The sequence below is a fragment of the Hylaeus anthracinus genome, unplaced genomic scaffold (genome assembly GCF_026225885.1).
Source record: "Hylaeus anthracinus isolate JK02 unplaced genomic scaffold, UHH_iyHylAnth1.0_haploid 5, whole genome shotgun sequence".
Lineage (NCBI taxonomy): Eukaryota > Metazoa > Arthropoda > Insecta > Hymenoptera > Colletidae > Hylaeus > Hylaeus anthracinus.
This window is the reverse complement of record NW_026535322.1, coordinates 6,082,940-6,100,654: the sequence shown is the minus strand read 5'-3', so window position 1 is coordinate 6,100,654 and position 17,715 is coordinate 6,082,940. Positions and strand designations below refer to the sequence as shown.

The window sequence follows — 17,715 nt, the reverse complement described above, 5'->3', positions numbered from 1 at the left end:
ACAGAGCTTTTCTAGAGTGCACCATGGTTTGCATCATAGATTTAAGTTGAAGGGACAATAAGGTTTCTATATATATACATAACTACAGCCTACTAGAGTCGGTTGTGACATGACTATCATTTTATTCTATTATTCATGAAAAATATGATTACGATACTATTCCGGTTTGTAAAAATAAAAAATGGTTTAAGAAAAAGAACATAAAGACGCACACCGAAAGAATGATAAAAATTAACCAAAAGCGGGAAATAACTCACGTTTTCAAAGAATATTTTTTATCAACGTAACATATTTTTGATCTAGTATCTAAACTGTGAAATAGAATAATAAAAGTAAATGTAATTATAATCAAAAATACCATGCGTCACAAACATAACAACTTTTCCAAATGGAAATTAATATAGAAGTAAATGACGGAGGAAGTTAACCTTAAATGGCTATACGAATAGGAAGTACCCGCCCTTTTTAATCCGCCATATTGTCTTTGTCTTCCGCTTTAAGAAGCGACTCACAGAAGGGTGGCAAATAAGATTAAAAGATTGGTTATACCTCTGTGTAGATTTCCATTTTTTAATATTGGTTACATTACTGGATAATTGCGGTGAGTCCACTATCCTAGTATCTCATTTTCGTAAAGTGTACTATTTTGTATCGATTATGTTTCAATGGTTTACAATTTTGTGTATACATTTTCACCTGCCTGTCATTTCCTTCTATCAACATTCCGGCCCTTTTGTTCAGTAATTCCTTGATTTCTAAATATTTGTTTAATCCTTATATGATATAAAAGTATCCAAAGAAAATGAGATGGGAAACACGTTCGGTTTTATAATTTTACCAACGTATGTTTCTAAAAATATTCATCTATGGAGTATTTATACTACATGAAACATGCATGTACTTCATGTTTGCATGTGTGTTTGGTATCCTTGAAATCGATTAGTGACACAATATGTTGCTAAATATTCGACCAAAATATTAGTAGATTACAAGTATTTTAATCTCGTGTTGGACAAACTATCGATTACTTATATCGTAATCTATACATAAATTTTTCATAGTTTTCTATCGCAATGTATTTAGTATAAGAAATTATTAATCTCAAACTAGTATAGCGTACATAAGAATTCTTGTACGACATACTTGGTACAGAACAGAATGTTTAGAAAAATTTTGCAACCATTATATACAAGGAAAAAGAGTAAAACATTAATACATTTCTGTTATAGTGAAAATGTCAGAGGTCAACGCGGATCATGTTGACTCTATGGAGGAGGAACTAGAAGTAGAATCGAATTACAAGCCTCCACCAGAGAAAACAATAGAACAAATTCTAGAAGCGGATAGAGAGGATGAAAGTTTACGGAAATATAAGGAAACGCTTCTAGGGGAAGCAAAGTCTGGCGGTATCGTTGTAGGTGCGCATTTCGTTAGCCATTAAAATTAAACATTGCAAGAAAACTGGTGAATAAAAGAAGGAAATGATCGATTCTTACAGATCCAGACGATCCCAGAAAGGTAATAGTTAAGAAATTGGCGCTTTGCGTCGCAAATCGCCCAGACATGGAATTAGATTTAACGGGAGATCTATCTCAACTAAAAAAACAAACTTTTGTAATAAAAGAAGGTGTGAGTTATAGAATCAGGATCGACTTCATCGTGCAACGCGAAATCGTGCACGGTCTAAAGTATATTCAGAAGACCTATCGTCTCGGCGTACCCGGTAAGAGCTACATAAAAAATTACCTACTAGCTAAATGATAAATACTTTGAGAGTAATGTAGAGTTCAAAATTATATTCCATTCAAATTATATGCTTAAATTGTTGTATTTGGTTTCTGTTTAATGGTTTCGTTGCTAGGTGTCACAGGTAAATTTAAAATTTAATACGCGTATAATAAATTAAACGTTCCACCGTTAAACGTCCACTGATAGCTCTTCTCCTGTATTGCGTTTCAGTGGATAAAATGATACATATGGTTGGTTCTTATCCACCGAAAACAGAAGTGCAATCGTACACCACTCCAGCGGAAGATGCGCCATCCGGAGTAATGGCGCGTGGATCCTACAACGTGAGCTCCTTGTTTACCGACGATGACAAGCATGAACATCTGAAGTGGGAGTGGTCGTTTGAAATAAAAAAAGACTGGAAAGAATAAGGTTCTTTTCGTAACAGGAAATCATACTAACAATCGCGATTGAAATAAAAATGCCAAAAGGGACTCTAATTTTAATAGATACACAACCGTAATGCGATGCCATAACTGTAGTTTTTAAGTAACAAGAGAAAGAGTAATGTTGATATTTATTTAGGTACTTTTCCTGAATCGCGACGCTTGAAAGTGAACAATTAGGTACATAAAGACCCGCGTGCGCGTGGGGCAATGCGAGAATAAAAGAATGAGTGAGTGAGTTAGAAAGAAAGAAAGAAAGAGAGAGAGAGAGAGAGAGAGTCACTGTGGTCCACTTGTAGCCTTAATTATAGATGGTCGACATTTTCTTGCGATTTTTTTTATTCGCCTACCAGATTGATTCTAAATCGTGAAATAGTCATTCCTACAATATTTAAATACGATTGGATAACAGGAAAATATGTTCCGAAGCCGTCGAAGTTTAACATGCAAAACTTCATGATCACGGATTCGCAGTTGCGTCAAATTGGTTCACATTTACTTAGCATTTAGTTACGTTTGTATCGATTAGCAAAGACACGATCTCGCTTGATACATATTCGATCAAAGTACCACTTGCATTTAATAAAAAATAGAATGGCATTAGGGGCAACGGTGAATCCGCGTTCGTTTAGGTAAACTTCAAGGTTGTGTGCAAATTTTGTTTTCGTAAATTGAAACTTTTCCGAACCGTTTCTCCAATAAATTCCAAAGTAAAGAAAGCAAGGATCAGCCTAATATACATAAATGTATCTTTCATATTCTTTATCTGTATCTATAATTTGTTGTATTGTTTTCTCTGGTGGAGGCTTACGATTCGATTTCATGTCTAATTCCGAACATTTTTACCGGTGACAGAAAAATACGTAGTACATATATGTATCATTGTATGTACTGTATCTCTATATATATATTTCTGTATATATTATACTATTTCATACCATCAAACCACGTAAACACTTATTTTATAATCGTTTAGATCGTGCACAACATTTATCAGTATTCGATTACTTTTGCGGTGTAATTTCATATATTCTTACTTTTATTTTTTCTCATGGTACTGTATTAATTAAACGCTTTGAAACCTATTATGACTTTCAAGTTTACTTGAAGTTCGTTTTTAATTGTTGGATAACAGCACAAGCTTTTTTTCTTTTGGAAGCTTGTTAGGGACAACTCTATAAGATGATATAAGACCAAGACGAATGCCCAGATTTTAAAAACTTTGGAGAAATTCAGTAAATCGAGGGTTAAAAAAAGAATGGGAACTATTTTCACTACAAATTTAGGAGTTTTATCACCAATGGCGCCACTAGTACTAAACCCCGCTCACAGAACGGCTGAGTGTACGGTGGCCTTTCTGAATGTACCCAAAGCAGACTGATTTAATTACAGATTATCTTATCATTTTACAATTGTACATGCCTGGTCTTCATACATCCTATGACTTATTGCTTAATAAATAAATAATATAATAATCATGTAATGACAACGGTTAAAAAATAAACACGACCATATTATGTATAATATAGGTTAAACTTTACTTTATATAATACTATATATTATATATATGCTAATTTCAATTCACGAAAGGTAAATTTTCCATTTCACATAACTACAAAGAATACAAAAAAATTAGTAATGTATTAATATAACACATTTCACTAATGGCTCAATTAGGTATTTCAGTTTCTTCGGAAGGAAACGTACAATGAAAATGTACAAGAAACGAGGACTCGCCAAGTGCTTTGTATAATAAATTAGAGATTTCAGGAATAATGTGGACAACTTGATTTTTTATTGAAAATAAAAATCACAATTGCAACAACATTCATTATTTCTACCAACGGTTATTACAAATTTGTTTTAAAAATGGCAGCTCGTGGAACGACTATTTTCTCACATTGCAATTATTATATTTTAAATCAAAAGTAATTGGCAATTCAATTAAACTTGAGATCTCATGTAATCGACAATGAGGTTCAAAATGTTCGTTGTTAACTGACAACTCAGAAAACAGAAGGTTCTGTAGCTGAACGACTAGAAATTGAAGGAACTCGAAGTTCGCGGTATATGCTAAACGTTCTTTATTAGTTAATGTGCGTCTCAGCTAAGAATTTTCAAATATTTTCAAGTTTTTCTTTCTTTTAAATTAGCCGATATAAATGTTGTGCACGATCTAAACGATTATAAAATAAGTGTTTACGTGGTTTGATGGTATGAAATAGTATAATATATACAGAAATATATATATAGAGATACAGTACATACAATGATACATATATGTACTACGTATTTTTCTGTCACCGGTAAAAATGTTCGGAATTAGACATGAAATCGAATCGTAAGCCTCCACCAGAGAAAACAATACAACAAATTATAGATACAGATAAAGAATATGAAAGATACATTTATGTATATTAGGCTGATCCTTGCTTTCTTTACTTTGGAATTTATTGGAGAAACGGTTCGGAAAAGTTTCAATTTACGAAAACAAAATTTGCACACAACCTTGAAGTTTACCTAAACGAACGCGGATTCACCGTTGCCCCTAATGCCATTCTATTTTTTATTAAATGCAAGTGGTACTTTGATCGAATATGTATCAAGCGAGATCGTGTCTTTGCTAATCGATACAAACGTAACTAAATGCTAAGTAAATGTGAACCAATTTGACGCAACTGCGAATCCGTGATCATGAAGTTTTGCATGTTAAACTTCGACGGCTTCGGAACATATTTTCCTGTTATCCAATCGTATTTAAATATTGTAGGAATGACTATTTCACGATTTAGAATCAATCTGGTAGGCGAATAAAAAAAATCGCAAGAAAATGTCGACCATCTATAATTAAGGCTACAAGTGGACCACAGTGACTCTCTCTCTCTCTCTCTCTCTTTCTTTCTTTCTTTCTAACTCACTCACTCATTCTTTTATTCTCGCATTGCCCCACGCGCACGCGGGTCTTTATGTACCTAATTGTTCACTTTCAAGCGTCGCGATTCAGGAAAAGTACCTAAATAAATATCAACATTACTCTTTCTCTTGTTACTTAAAAACTACAGTTATGGCATCGCATTACGGTTGTGTATCTATTAAAATTAGAGTCCCTTTTGGCATTTTTATTTCAATCGCGATTGTTAGTATGATTTCCTGTTACGAAAAGAACCTTATTCTTTCCAGTCTTTTTTTATTTCAAACGACCACTCCCACTTCAGATGTTCATGCTTGTCATCGTCGGTAAACAAGGAGCTCACGTTGTAGGATCCACGCGCCATTACTCCGGATGGCGCATCTTCCGCTGGAGTGGTGTACGATTGCACTTCTGTTTTCGGTGGATAAGAACCAACCATATGTATCATTTTATCCACTGAAACGCAATACAGGAGAAGAGCTATCAGTGGACGTTTAACGGTGGAACGTTTAATTTATTATACGCGTATTAAATTTTAAATTTACCTGTGACACCTAGCAACGAAACCATTAAACAGAAACCAAATACAACAATTTAAGCATATAATTTGAATGGAATATAATTTTGAACTCTACATTACTCTCAAAGTATTTATCATTTAGCTAGTAGGTAATTTTTTATGTAGCTCTTACCGGGTACGCCGAGACGATAGGTCTTCTGAATATACTTTAGACCGTGCACGATTTCGCGTTGCACGATGAAGTCGATCCTGATTCTATAACTCACACCTTCTTTTATTACAAAAGTTTGTTTTTTTAGTTGAGATAGATCTCCCGTTAAATCTAATTCCATGTCTGGGCGATTTGCGACGCAAAGCGCCAATTTCTTAACTATTACCTTTCTGGGATCGTCTGGATCTGTAAGAATCGATCATTTCCTTCTTTTATTCACCAGTTTTCTTGCAATGTTTAATTTTAATGGCTAACGAAATGCGCACCTACAACGATACCGCCAGACTTTGCTTCCCCTAGAAGCGTTTCCTTATATTTCCGTAAACTTTCATCCTCTCTATCCGCTTCTAGAATTTGTTCTATTGTTTTCTCTGGTGGAGGCTTGTAATTCGATTCTACTTCTAGTTCCTCCTCCATAGAGTCAACATGATCCGCGTTGACCTCTGACATTTTCACTATAACAGAAATGTATTAATGTTTTACTCTTTTTCCTTGTATATAATGGTTGCAAAATTTTTCTAAACATTCTGTTCTGTACCAAGTATGTCGTACAAGAATTCTTATGTACGCTATACTAGTTTGAGATTAATAATTTCTTATACTAAATACATTGCGATAGAAAACTATGAAAAATTTATGTATAGATTACGATATAAGTAATCGATAGTTTGTCCAACACGAGATTAAAATACTTGTAATCTACTAATATTTTGGTCGAATATTTAGCAACATATTGTGTCACTAATCGATTTCAAGGATACCAAACACACATGCAAACATGAAGTACATGCATGTTTCATGTAGTATAAATACTCCATAGATGAATATTTTTAGAAACATACGTTGGTAAAATTATAAAACCGAACGTGTTTCCCATCTCATTTTCTTTGGATACTTTTATATCATATAAGGATTAAACAAATATTTAGAAATCAAGGAATTACTGAACAAAAGGGCCGGAATGTTGATAGAAGGAAATGACAGGCAGGTGAAAATGTATACACAAAATTGTAAACCATTGAAACATAATCGATACAAAATAGTACACTTTACGAAAATGAGATACTAGGATAGTGGACTCACCGCAATTATCCAGTAATGTAACCAATATTAAAAAATGGAAATCTACACAGAGGTATAACCAATCTTTTAATCTTATTTGCCACCCTTCTGTGAGTCGCTTCTTAAAGCGGAAGACAAAGACAATATGGCGGATTAAAAAGGGCGGGTACTTCCTATTCGTATAGCCATTTAAGGTTAACTTCCTCCGTCATTTACTTCTATATTAATTTCCATTTGGAAAAGTTGAATAATTTTAGTCGATCTAGGCTCGATCATTCCATGTGAAGCAGATTAATACATTTTAACAAATTACATTATCCTTATTATTTATCAGATATCTTATGATTGTTTTTCATTGAATGTATGTGTAAATAACAAAATATTCAAGGTAGATAAAGTTATCGCTCCACGCAATTTATTACTATGTAAATATCTATTTAATACGCACAAAAGAATTATAAAGAATGTTCACTTTATAGTGGAAGTCTATTCACTTTTATGATTAAACAAAACAGAAAATATATAATAATGTAGAATGACAGGATAATTGATATCACAAATGATAACACCCATTATTTGCAATATTTATTAACTTTATGTATTTCTTCTTTTCTTCTTGTACCATATGTATTTCTTAATACATACACCTTATCAATAAATACACTTTCGCAATTGTACTATCCAGTTTTCACAGATTCTGACTTTGATTTGGCTAAAATTCCTTCTTCTTGAAACTTAAGGAACAAAGGATCTCCTTCAGCAACCACATACGAAAGCACAGCTTTCTTGTAATAGTCTGACATCAACTCAAGATTTCTTATAACCACAGATAAAAGGTGCGCTTTCTCTACATATATACCTGCATTAAAGAGTCACTTGAAACACATATACTTAAATAATTGAATGTATCTCAATTTTACTTGGTGGTTCGAAAATGAGAATAAACTTGTAATTTTATTAGTCTCAACAAAACTAGATATAGAATGTATAATTGAATGTATTTCAAATTTACCTGGAGGTTCAAACATGAGGTACGCAAAATGTACATGAAGATGATAGTATGATGGTTGGTAATGCAAGTATATTCTAAGTTGCGAAGCAGGTATGTTATATCTCTTAGCAATTTCTGCTATTCCTGCATCCCTTATATTTTTCAATAATGGAATATGGGATGCGTTCAACTCTCTCATTGATCTAAGTTTTTGGAAAGGAAGTGCTAATAATTTTAAGGAATTGATTTCACCATTCCATTTGATATCGTGCACCAGAACAAATCCAATATTTTCATCTCTATCTTCATATATGACTTTTGATTGCTCTGCTTTTTTATCTAAGATGTTATATATCCACTGGAAAAGTAAAAAGTAAAATATCATACATTTAATACGTAAAGAATTGTAAGAATTCAGAAAGCAATGGGAAAGCGATATTATAATTTCTATGTCAATCTTCTCCAATTACAATTTTATTAAATTCTGCATACCTGTAGAGAAAAACTACTCGATTCAATGTATGGAACAGTAATCTTAGTATAAAGTTCATAGGTTTCATCAACCATATACAATTCCTTTCGTTTGAACTTTTCAATATGTTCCGGTGTCGCAGGGTGTATTACCATTACATTTAAACCTAAAATTACATTCGAATTCTCAATAATATAACAAAAGAAGCATATAATTTAAGGTTAACATACACCATACCATTGTACTCCTTGCTAGGGAAACAATCATAATTCCCATAAACATCATTGGTGAAACGTTTCTTTAACAGAGTATCTTTATTGCACAGTTCCTTTTTCAAAGATATTACATCATTAGAAAAAATCTGTCTTTCAAACAGCACAAGACTGGAGGCTTCATTTCCTTTAAAGACGCCTTCGACGCACACTTGCTTCCTCAGGCAATTGTTTTGTAATACTCTTGTTATTTCGAAGGTGGATAGACAGATTTCAGGTTTCCCTTTAATGTCAATATTTTCAGACTCACTTTCTGTCTGTATTTTGATTTTTTTCGCTGGAGGATGCTCGTCCCCATCATTATTTAAAGACACTTCCGCCATTTTTGATGGCATTCTTTTCAAATCAATTCAATTTATTTTAGGTTTATCTGTGTGTAGGTCTTGGAGCTTATGAGACTTTTTTCTTGTCCTTCTGTGGCTTTACAAATTAAAAAAATTAAAGAATAGGATTAAATTGAATTTAATTAAATTGATTAAAAAAAATATTAAAGTTAGCCATAGGGATGGTTTTTTACTCTTTCTACAAGTACTTTAACATCTTACTCTCAGAACTTTTGGAATAATTTGTCACGTTAGGTTTATAATGTTTCACAATGATTTTCCACCTAAACGTTATAGTCGATTCGTTAGTATTTATATTTTCAATTAAAAATTCATCATCTGCAGATATTTGTTTACATGGCAATCTATTGTTAATTTGTGGCTTTATATCAATGTGCTGTAAATTATAATTCCCTATGTTCAGTTGATTTCTATCAACAATTGCTTTTTGGAAGTTTGTAAAATTATAAAACATGTTCTGAACAGAATGAGTAATAATTGCGTTATTTTGTTTAGGAGTATCATTATTCTGAGATTCTGTAAAGAATGTAAAAGGCACATGCTTTACAACAAGTTTCTCAACTATGTAATCACATTCCTTCGGTTCACAATTAAAATTTTCCTTGGATCGTCTTCTACGATTGACTTTGAAGCAGCTACAAAGTAATGCGCAACATTTTTCTTGCAAATTTGAAGCAGAACTTGTTTTCGATGTATTAGAAACAGTTTCATTAGATGTTACAAGCTCTTGTGGTTTATTCATTTCGAAAATACTTTAATGCAATATAATTTAGTTGAGGTCTTAAGGTTTAATTGTGTTCAGAGAGTTCAAAAACTTATAATTTAGTTGGATCTTGAGATTTAATTGTATTCACAGAGTTTGATGACTTATAATTTAATATTCTTCATTTCCAAGGGATTCCACAGTAGGGATTGTAGCTTTATTGCTATGATATTGTTATATATAGTAAGTTAAAAATTGTGGACTTTTACAATTTTCTATTTGTCACTCGTTACTTACTGTAACAAGCATTTGGTTCACATTGACAATGTTATAATACAGTTTGTTTGAAAGGTTTGATTAATTCATGGGTCGCAATTGAACATAATTAGAAGGCTTAATATTGTTTAAGAAAGTACTGTAAATAATTTGACAATTTTATATGATAAATCAAATAATTTTTGGCAGCTTTTGGTACATTTCATACATTCGTTGACATTTGTTTTTGTTGTTTGTTGATAAATGGTGCCATCTGTTCTAAACAGAGATGGACAAAACCCTAGGCTTCGAACAAATTTTTTTTTTGCAAATTTTCGAAATAAACGCTTGATAGGTCGATAGATTTACTTTCTCTAATTACGAAATGCATAATCATTATATGTTTTTTTTTCATTGTTGTGCTTGAAAAACGCGAAAAACTGTTTCGTAATTCACCTATTCTCCGTTGCTCATCGTTGGTGGCGCTAGTTTACCTCTACCGAACACACTTCTTTTTTTCTGCTCTCATCTCGAGCATCTCGAGACATGACATTGGAATTGTTTGCAATGAAGGATCATATGAGCAAGTACGGTTGAGTGCGATGTTGTTTACTAAATTTTACTGATTGGTTCCACTAATTTATTTTTCCAATTTTTACTGTGACTTCGTAAATTTCTATAAGAACAATTGACATGGCTGCGATAAAAGTGGTCCCGTCAACTTCACCTTCAGTTGAATTAAGTTCGTACCGCGACCAACATTTTAAGGTTAGTCGTACAATATAATATCAAGCTTCCTCTCATTGTTTGTCTATAATAAATGAAAAGCAAAGTTCAAATGCTACACAAAAGGGAAAAAGATTTTTACTTTTGGTGGAATAGTTGAATAATTCACAAGGGGAAGAAGTTATCAAATAAATGTCTTTGTTGTTCTGTACTAAAAACTTAATGTAAAACTGTTAGGTTATTAAATTGTGCTTACATTAATCGATCACCTTTCTCCTCAGGGATCTAGAGCCGAACAAGACAGGCTCCTAAGAAATTCCACCACTTTATATGTTGGCAATCTTTCTTTTTACACAACGGAAGAACAAATATACGAGTTGTTTTCAAAGTGTGGCGACATTAGGAGAATTATAATGGGCTTGGACAAATATAAAAAGACTCCATGTGGTTTCTGTTTTGTGGAATATTACCAAAGGGGTGATTCTGAAAATTGCATGCGATATATCAATGGAACACGATTGGATGACAGAATAATTAGAACTGATTGGGATGCTGGCTTTATCGAAGGTAGACAGTATGGAAGAGGGAAAACTGGGGGACAAGTACGTATTTACTTACTTACTTTATAAATGATTCAGATGAATAATTCATCTGTAAAGGATCAAATTCATATATCACTGCACTAAATTTCCATTTATATTATTATTAACAAAATTATGTTGTTATAGGTGCGAGACGAATACAGATCAGACTTTGATAGTGGAAGAGGTGGCTATGGTAAAATAATCCAACAGAAAGTAACACCTATTTCTGATGGTGCATTCGGACGTTGAAATTATGAAACTGTGACTGACTTCCTATGTCCAATTTTGTATGTATAAAGAAATTCCAATAATATTTACAAACGAGTAATATAATAACACAAGAAATTATTCAATTTAAAGGTGCACTAATAAGATAAAAAATCATTTTTTTTTAAATATCATAAATTTCTAATACATTTAAATCCCTTAAGAATGTTCATGATTCTAAAAATAAAAAATTAGAATAGTTTTGTTCCACAAGTGTATATTTTAAAGTCTCAAAAATTATATGCTAGTGGTTCTACATAGAATTTTGCATTATTAAGCAAGTTATGTTCATTGATACTAATGGTACCCTATCAGATATTGCATTAGAGAATTTTATACGCGTTTTTCTTGAAACAATGTTTTGATGCACATGGGTAGCATAGTTATAGAAGGTTGAGAAGTTTGTCTAATGAGGAAAGTTCTTTTTTCATTGAACATGGTAATAAAAATGAATGTCGAGACTCAGAACTTTTTATTATGTTGTTGTTTCCCTATCTCTTACGTAATTGTTGGCTGTATGGGCCTGAGTACTATGGTCCATTGAGACTGAGTGCTCGAATTGGCTACCTTATTCACATACACATACATGCACATGTTGTTTTCTATTATAAAAAATAAATTTTCATAAGAATACATTTCTGATCTTTATTCCTGCACCCATATTTGTTATTTATATGTAAGAAGAACTTTTCAGGCATTTTAGAGAAAAGTTTACCAAACAAATAATATCAATAAAACGAATCATTTTTATTACCTTATAATATAGACATTAGTTGACTTAAATAATTGTGTAAAATGTTAACGCATTTACAGAATATTTTTTACTTTTTATGTGCAAAGGATACGAAAATATTATAGTTCTTTGAATGATATATTCTTTCTAAATATTAAAATTATTACAAATAGTTATTTATAAATATTGCTTTGTGATTTAGTCTTCAAAATGTACAACAAAGTTTCCTAGATGGCTTTTTCAATACAGCTCGAATGGCTTCGACGAAAACGTCTTCTAAATTTTCTCGCTTTAGAGCTGAGCACTCAATATATTTGTATGCCTTCACTTTTTTCTTCATCTTTTTGCAGTCTTTAATTGAAATTGTGTTGTCATTTTCCGTGTTCCTAAGGTCTCCCTTAGTACCTATTAGAAAAATGTTGAAAATATAGTTTCTGTACAGAGCACAAGTAGATTTGAACTTATTTTAATGAAATAAATAATGGAAATACTTGCCAACTAGAACTACAGGTGTGTTTGGACAGTGATGCTTAATTTCTGGGTGCCATTTATTCGCAACATTGTCAAATGAACTGCGAGAATTCACTGAAAAGCAGATCAAGAAGCAATCAGTCTGAAAATAAAATGTAATTATAAATCGATCAAACCCAGACTTGTATTGCAAACTAAGTGTCACTTAAAAAAACATTGTTTAAAAGTTTTTCATTTACATTTGGGTAGGATAAAGGTCTGATCCTTTCATAATCTTCCTGACCAGCCGTATCCCACAAAGTCATATCATATTGCTTTCCATTTACATGTATGATCCCTGCATAGTTATCGAAACTAAGAAAAAGAAAAAGAAATTATGCTTTGTAGATTGTTTGAAGAAGATTTTTTAAAATCCTCTTTAATTGAATTTCTTTCAATTTCTAGAAACGCAAGCTCGTCTAACCGAAGCACACAAACTTGACTGGTCTCAGAAAATTGCACTCTGGTACCTAAGTGTAAACTCGGTTTACTTTGCTTGAGAATATTGCGTTCAAAGGTCAACCGTACGTTCCTCAATTATAGTACAGTACTTACACTGTGGGCACATATTCTGAGGGAAATTCATTCGTTGTGTATGTGATGAGCATACATGTTTTGCCAACGGAGCCATCACCAATTGTTGTAACTTTGATTGGTCTTTGCATCGATGATACTTTACTGTTCTCTGAAAAATAAACAGCAATTTCATTCGTTTTACGTACAGTGTTTAGTTCTCAAAATCATTAACTGTTATGTGATCATTAAGATATTTGTATTATTACTATTCAATAAATTGTTCTATTTATTGAGAATATAAACAATTCAAGAGTTGTTCACAGAAGTCTTATGTAAAATAATATATATATGACTATTTACCTTTTTTGTTATTACACATCGTGTATAGGAGCTAGGGTTCCAGTGTCCAAGAATCTAGTTCAGTTAGCTCTCAGCTTCAATTTAATGAGGTTTGTTATCGCGATGCTAGTTATCAATTTATCATTCAGTCAACTCCATTATCCACTACATTATTCGGCTGTGCAAAAATGAGAGAATGCTATGATAGTTGCTATCAACAGGATTCACTGATAAGGGTGCATTGGTCTGAGATGTGTAGGACTAGTGATATGATCGTGATTGCAATTAATCCTCAGTGATCCAGCTACTCCTCCGCGGGCAAAGATTGTCACTGTGGTCTGAGTACTCCTTTCAGGCACACATAACAATAACTGGAAATAAAGATATGCAATAACTAGAAATAGAGATATGAATTTCACTTGAAAGCTTATAAAATAACTTTGGCACAAGGTGATTTATTAAGATCGATATTAAAATGTTTATTTGAAGTTTTGTGGAAGAAGACTATTTTTGTCCTGAGTGAGACATGTTTGATTTAACAGTTAAAGTGTTAATCACCATTCAAATGGTGACCACAGAAGTACATTCTGTCTGATTCACTGCATTGAAACGGTGAGCCAGCAATTGTTTCATGAAAATGATGAAATTATATTTCCTAATTTGCGAAACCAGTCGACCCCATAAAACTGAGATCATCGCACTTTCCTGCCAATTACTGTGGTACATGCTAGACATAGTAGCATGTCTTCAAAACAGTTCATTTCGAACAGTACTTTATCATAATCTATTGTTTGCTTGTTGCTGCTTTAGTATAAAACAATTTATTATGTAATATTATATAATTTATGTATTACAATTTACATAATATAATTTATGTAATACAGTTTGTATGATATTATATAATTTAACTATAATTTAATTTGTATGGAAATGCAGGTAGATGATACATAAAGTATGAGGGAATTAAAGGCAGAGGAAAAGATGGATAGTAGTATTGTAGGTGTGGTGTGCTTTCAACACACGACGCATCAAATAAATGTAGCCACGCCCATCCTTCCGCATTCCAACACACTTAGTATCATTTTCAAAATTTACTGATAACATTTATCCTACAGTAATGGAAACAAACGCTAAAAATTTCAAATTTTTATCTTAATTATTTTCTTATGTATATCATCCTAGTAAATATGAAGCCATTTTTGTTTATTTAACATATTATTGTAATATTATTTTAGACGTTTTTAATGTGTACTTATTTTTTTATAAAAGTTACAGGAACAAAGATTCTTTTTCAGGAAATTCAACAATTTAGTATATGAATATTTTTTATATACTAAATTTTTCTTTCATTAACGTAATAATTCTCAAGCGTGCTTAAATAATAATTAAAAAAAATTGTTATCAATCAAAAAAACTATTAAACGACAAAGTAAAAGTCGTTTTTGAAAACGTAGTTTCCCGGATAAAAATTTAATTTTTATTGCCTAGAACGGATAAACAATTATTTATCTAGATTTTTTTTTTCATGGAACAAATAATAGAAATTTTTATCTAGATAAGAATTTGACCAGTAATTAACTGATTGACGCTTTTTTAGTATCGTAATGTTTAAAACTTGTCATGTGTTATTTCGAGGACATTGTATGTACATGCATGACTTGAGCAGATAATTAAACACTTCAGTGGCGTACGTTTTTTGTAGCGTAAAACCGGATGAGGTGTTGATAACGAACCACAAGACTGACATGCTTTATCCTGTTGTGGGAAAATCAATGATTAATCTCTTGACGAATCATTATTTTCTTCAAGAATATTTTAAGTATATTTCTTTTATTCTTATATTCCATCTTATATAGTATTATTTAAAAATATTTGTGATGACTTCTAAATGACTAAAGTGTTCTCAATGTTTTAGTCTTTAAATATATTTTCGTCGAATCTCAATCGACATTGGACCATAAAGTGTTGAAATACTTGCAAAGGGCAAAGCATCAACAAATAAAAAAAAATTGTTAAATTTATAAAGGAATCTCTTTTGGTGTAGGATTTTTTTATTTATCATTCATGATCGACACATGTTACGTCTCTGTCGTAAAGTTATCCAATACGCGTAGGAGGTGACACTTAGTATTTTTTAATTGCGCATTTCCGAAGGTCTGACACTAACACACAGGTTCACGAGCACAGGCAGATTATGTCATCGCTACCAAAGTATACTTTATTTGTGTGCCCGTAACCTATTTACGTAAAAGTCTTGCTGAGTTATGTGGGAGAAAGGTAAACAATTGTTGATTGACAAAAAGGCACGTTTGTTAAAAATGGAGGATTATTTATTAGACGTAGAAAATTAATTTTGAGAGTTCATGTTTAATTGTTTAGGAGCTTAGTTTGCAGAATGTTGTTCTTCTAATAGATTACAAATTATAATCGACAGTTATAAAATATTCTCAAAGTTTCATTAAATGATATACATTCCTTTCTTGCTAAAAAAAATTCATGCAAATCGCTAAAAAAAAAAACGGTAGTCCTAAACCTATTTCCCCCATCAGATGATAATGCAAACGACATGGGGTAAAATTTATCTGCTTATCGCGAATAAAAAGCTGTATCGACATTATATACGTAAGCTATTATCCAAATTAAATTCTACTCGTCCCTGTGAATAACATTATCGATCTTTCTTTTTCTTTTTGTTTCAATTTCTTGTCCACGAAATAGGCGCGAGATGGTATCTGCACGTTTCAAGTTACAATAATAAGTACAATATAAATAATAATGTGATAAGAAGCGATAAGATTATTAAAGCACCTCGTCGCATGTGTTGTTGCGAGTAATTTCGATGAAATCACGATTATAATACTATAAGAGATTGACAAATTTCCGAGAAACGTGACAAATACTTAATTGCGCTTAATGGAGACACATAATTAATATTATATCGGTAATTTCAGAAAGTGTAGCATTGTTTATGACTCTTTCAATTATTATAATAATTTAATTTCATTAAATTCCGTGATTCCGGAATTATACACCAAGCATTAAGATTCAATCACTATGATTAAGTTAAAATTAGATAAGTTTAACGTTAAACAATTTCGTTTTATCTTGAAATTTAAGATTTGAAAATGACCTCGAAAGTCAGCTCATTTTTCAGAATCCAATTTGACAGAAAGTGATAATCGGCTTTTTATATTTGTGCAGTTGTAAAACTGTATGATACTTAAAGTAAACAAAGTGACGTACATCCTACGTTAAACTGGTAATTTTAATTAGAACTTATAATTTACGAATCGAAAATTTTGAGCATTTCGATTGTACAAAAATGAATTGATAAAAAATGAGTAATTTTTTTTTTTTAAATTGGCCATATTTTTAGAATAAATGACTTTGCGTGATACAACACATTAGTAGAATAGATTCAAGGAGAGATAACAATACTACTATGCGAGATAAATAATAATGGCAATTCCACAGTGAAACTCACACAGTTACATTAAGAATAAATTTCATCCAAAAAATTCCAATAAAACAATTTAAAATAAAAGAATTACATAAAAAGTTACATTACTGTCTCTTAAAATAACCCTTTGAACAAAACCAAATTCAAAGTACCATAAATAATCTCAAAGTACCAATCTCTACAATAGATCAATACATAAAAATATTATAAAACCGTTAAAATAAAATATAATATCAATAGAACCATTTGAAACAGAAAAAAAAGTTACATTATATGATTAACACAGTTTCCATCATAATATTTTTATAGGCAGTAGCTCCAAGGAACAATATCTGAAAAACTTCATAAAAGAAAAACATAATAATTTTGGACTCACCAAATATTGCAAAGCTTTCGCCAGAAAATATAATCAAGCATCGAAACACGTGTCGATCGTTTTGAAAACAGTGTGGAGGAAGATTTTCGTTGTATGCACGATTTTAAACTCACTGGCTAATTGAAATTCCTTTAGTTCCCGTCGGACGGTAACGGGAAAGGTACGTGGATGCACTTTGCGCGACGGTCAGTCGACAACTACGACACCGGCGACGCGTTTTAAACGTTTATCGAAACATCAATTGCGCTACACGCACAGTCTAGAAATATAGAGGAACCGTAGGAGCGTT

At 31.9% G+C, this 17,715-nt stretch overlaps 6 protein-coding genes across 6 annotated transcripts; 2 read left to right on the top strand and 4 right to left on the bottom strand.

Annotated features, from left to right (window-relative positions):
- Positions 1-214: 214 nt before the first annotated feature.
- On the top strand, positions 215-3,259 carry LOC128895295 (rho GDP-dissociation inhibitor 2-like). The gene is made up of 4 exons (XM_054157781.1): positions 215-601; positions 1,230-1,418; positions 1,499-1,723; positions 1,960-3,259. The coding sequence occupies exons 2-4, from the start codon at positions 1,235-1,237 to the stop codon at positions 2,157-2,159; spliced, it is 609 nt and encodes a 202-aa protein (XP_054013756.1). The 5' UTR covers positions 215-601; positions 1,230-1,234; the 3' UTR covers positions 2,160-3,259.
- Positions 3,260-4,381: 1,122 nt separating this feature from the next.
- Positions 4,382-7,053, bottom strand: LOC128895297 (rho GDP-dissociation inhibitor 2-like). Its single transcript, XM_054157782.1, has 4 exons — positions 6,900-7,053; positions 6,083-6,271; positions 5,778-6,002; positions 4,382-5,541 (listed from the first exon to the last, which is right to left on the bottom strand). Exons 2-4 carry the CDS (start codon positions 6,264-6,266, stop codon positions 5,342-5,344), a joined length of 609 nt encoding a protein of 202 aa, XP_054013757.1. The 5' UTR covers positions 6,267-6,271; positions 6,900-7,053; the 3' UTR covers positions 4,382-5,341.
- Positions 7,054-7,416: 363 nt separating this feature from the next.
- Positions 7,417-9,021, bottom strand: LOC128895289 (m7GpppX diphosphatase). Its single transcript, XM_054157770.1, has 4 exons — positions 8,579-9,021; positions 8,362-8,507; positions 7,891-8,227; positions 7,417-7,737 (listed from the first exon to the last, which is right to left on the bottom strand). Exons 1-4 carry the CDS (start codon positions 8,946-8,948, stop codon positions 7,556-7,558), a joined length of 1,035 nt encoding a protein of 344 aa, XP_054013745.1. The 5' UTR covers positions 8,949-9,021; the 3' UTR covers positions 7,417-7,555.
- LOC128895294 (uncharacterized) lies at positions 8,964-10,448 on the bottom strand. Its single transcript, XM_054157780.1, has 2 exons — positions 9,146-10,448; positions 8,964-9,033 (listed from the first exon to the last, which is right to left on the bottom strand). The coding sequence occupies exons 1-2, from the start codon at positions 9,697-9,699 to the stop codon at positions 8,964-8,966; spliced, it is 624 nt and encodes a 207-aa protein (XP_054013755.1). The 5' UTR covers positions 9,700-10,448.
- An 18-nt stretch (positions 10,449-10,466) lies between these two features.
- LOC128895303 (nuclear cap-binding protein subunit 2) lies at positions 10,467-13,547 on the top strand. The gene is made up of 4 exons (XM_054157789.1): positions 10,467-10,683; positions 10,923-11,243; positions 11,370-11,512; positions 13,141-13,547. Exons 1-3 carry the CDS (start codon positions 10,609-10,611, stop codon positions 11,472-11,474), a joined length of 501 nt encoding a protein of 166 aa, XP_054013764.1. The 5' UTR covers positions 10,467-10,608; the 3' UTR covers positions 11,475-11,512; positions 13,141-13,547.
- LOC128895298 (ras-like GTP-binding protein RhoL) lies at positions 12,219-17,639 on the bottom strand. The gene is made up of 6 exons (XM_054157783.1): positions 17,427-17,639; positions 13,612-13,961; positions 13,291-13,420; positions 12,936-13,050; positions 12,721-12,838; positions 12,219-12,630 (listed from the first exon to the last, which is right to left on the bottom strand). The coding sequence occupies exons 2-6, from the start codon at positions 13,628-13,630 to the stop codon at positions 12,431-12,433; spliced, it is 582 nt and encodes a 193-aa protein (XP_054013758.1). The 5' UTR covers positions 13,631-13,961; positions 17,427-17,639; the 3' UTR covers positions 12,219-12,430.
- Positions 17,640-17,715: the final 76 nt, after the last annotated feature.

Excerpts from the sequence above, each read along its gene's own strand:
- LOC128895295 (XM_054157781.1), top strand. The coding sequence starts at position 1,235 with ATGTCAGAGGTCAACGCGGATCATGTTGACTCTATGGAGGAGGAACTA. Across the intron at positions 1,419-1,498 it reads GTCTGGCGGTATCGTTGTAG|ATCCAGACGATCCCAGAAAG; the intron begins GTGCGCATTTCG and ends CGATTCTTACAG. Across the intron at positions 1,724-1,959 it reads CTATCGTCTCGGCGTACCCG|TGGATAAAATGATACATATG; the intron begins GTAAGAGCTACA and ends ATTGCGTTTCAG.
- LOC128895297 (XM_054157782.1), bottom strand. The coding sequence starts at position 6,266 with ATGTCAGAGGTCAACGCGGATCATGTTGACTCTATGGAGGAGGAACTA. Across the intron at positions 6,003-6,082 it reads GTCTGGCGGTATCGTTGTAG|ATCCAGACGATCCCAGAAAG; the intron begins GTGCGCATTTCG and ends CGATTCTTACAG. Across the intron at positions 5,542-5,777 it reads CTATCGTCTCGGCGTACCCG|TGGATAAAATGATACATATG; the intron begins GTAAGAGCTACA and ends ATTGCGTTTCAG.
- LOC128895289 (XM_054157770.1), bottom strand. The coding sequence starts at position 8,948 with ATGCCATCAAAAATGGCGGAAGTGTCTTTAAATAATGATGGGGACGAG. Across the intron at positions 8,508-8,578 it reads CCCTAGCAAGGAGTACAATG|GTTTAAATGTAATGGTAATA; the intron begins GTATGGTGTATG and ends ATGTAATTTTAG. Across the intron at positions 7,738-7,890 it reads CCTCATGTTTGAACCTCCAG|GTATATATGTAGAGAAAGCG; the intron begins GTAAATTTGAAA and ends TCTTTAATGCAG.
- LOC128895294 (XM_054157780.1), bottom strand. The coding sequence starts at position 9,699 with ATGAATAAACCACAAGAGCTTGTAACATCTAATGAAACTGTTTCTAAT. Across the intron at positions 9,034-9,145 it reads TCTGAGAGTAAGATGTTAAA|CCACAGAAGGACAAGAAAAA; the intron begins GTACTTGTAGAA and ends TAATTTGTAAAG.
- LOC128895303 (XM_054157789.1), top strand. The coding sequence starts at position 10,609 with ATGGCTGCGATAAAAGTGGTCCCGTCAACTTCACCTTCAGTTGAATTA. Across the intron at positions 10,684-10,922 it reads ACCGCGACCAACATTTTAAG|GGATCTAGAGCCGAACAAGA; the intron begins GTTAGTCGTACA and ends CTTTCTCCTCAG. Across the intron at positions 11,244-11,369 it reads GAGGGAAAACTGGGGGACAA|GTGCGAGACGAATACAGATC; the intron begins GTACGTATTTAC and ends ATGTTGTTATAG.
- LOC128895298 (XM_054157783.1), bottom strand. Across the intron at positions 13,051-13,290 it reads TCAGAATATGTGCCCACAGT|TTTCGATAACTATGCAGGGA; the intron begins GTAAGTACTGTA and ends TCTTTTTCTTAG. Across the intron at positions 12,631-12,720 it reads CACACCTGTAGTTCTAGTTG|GTACTAAGGGAGACCTTAGG; the intron begins GCAAGTATTTCC and ends TTTTTCTAATAG.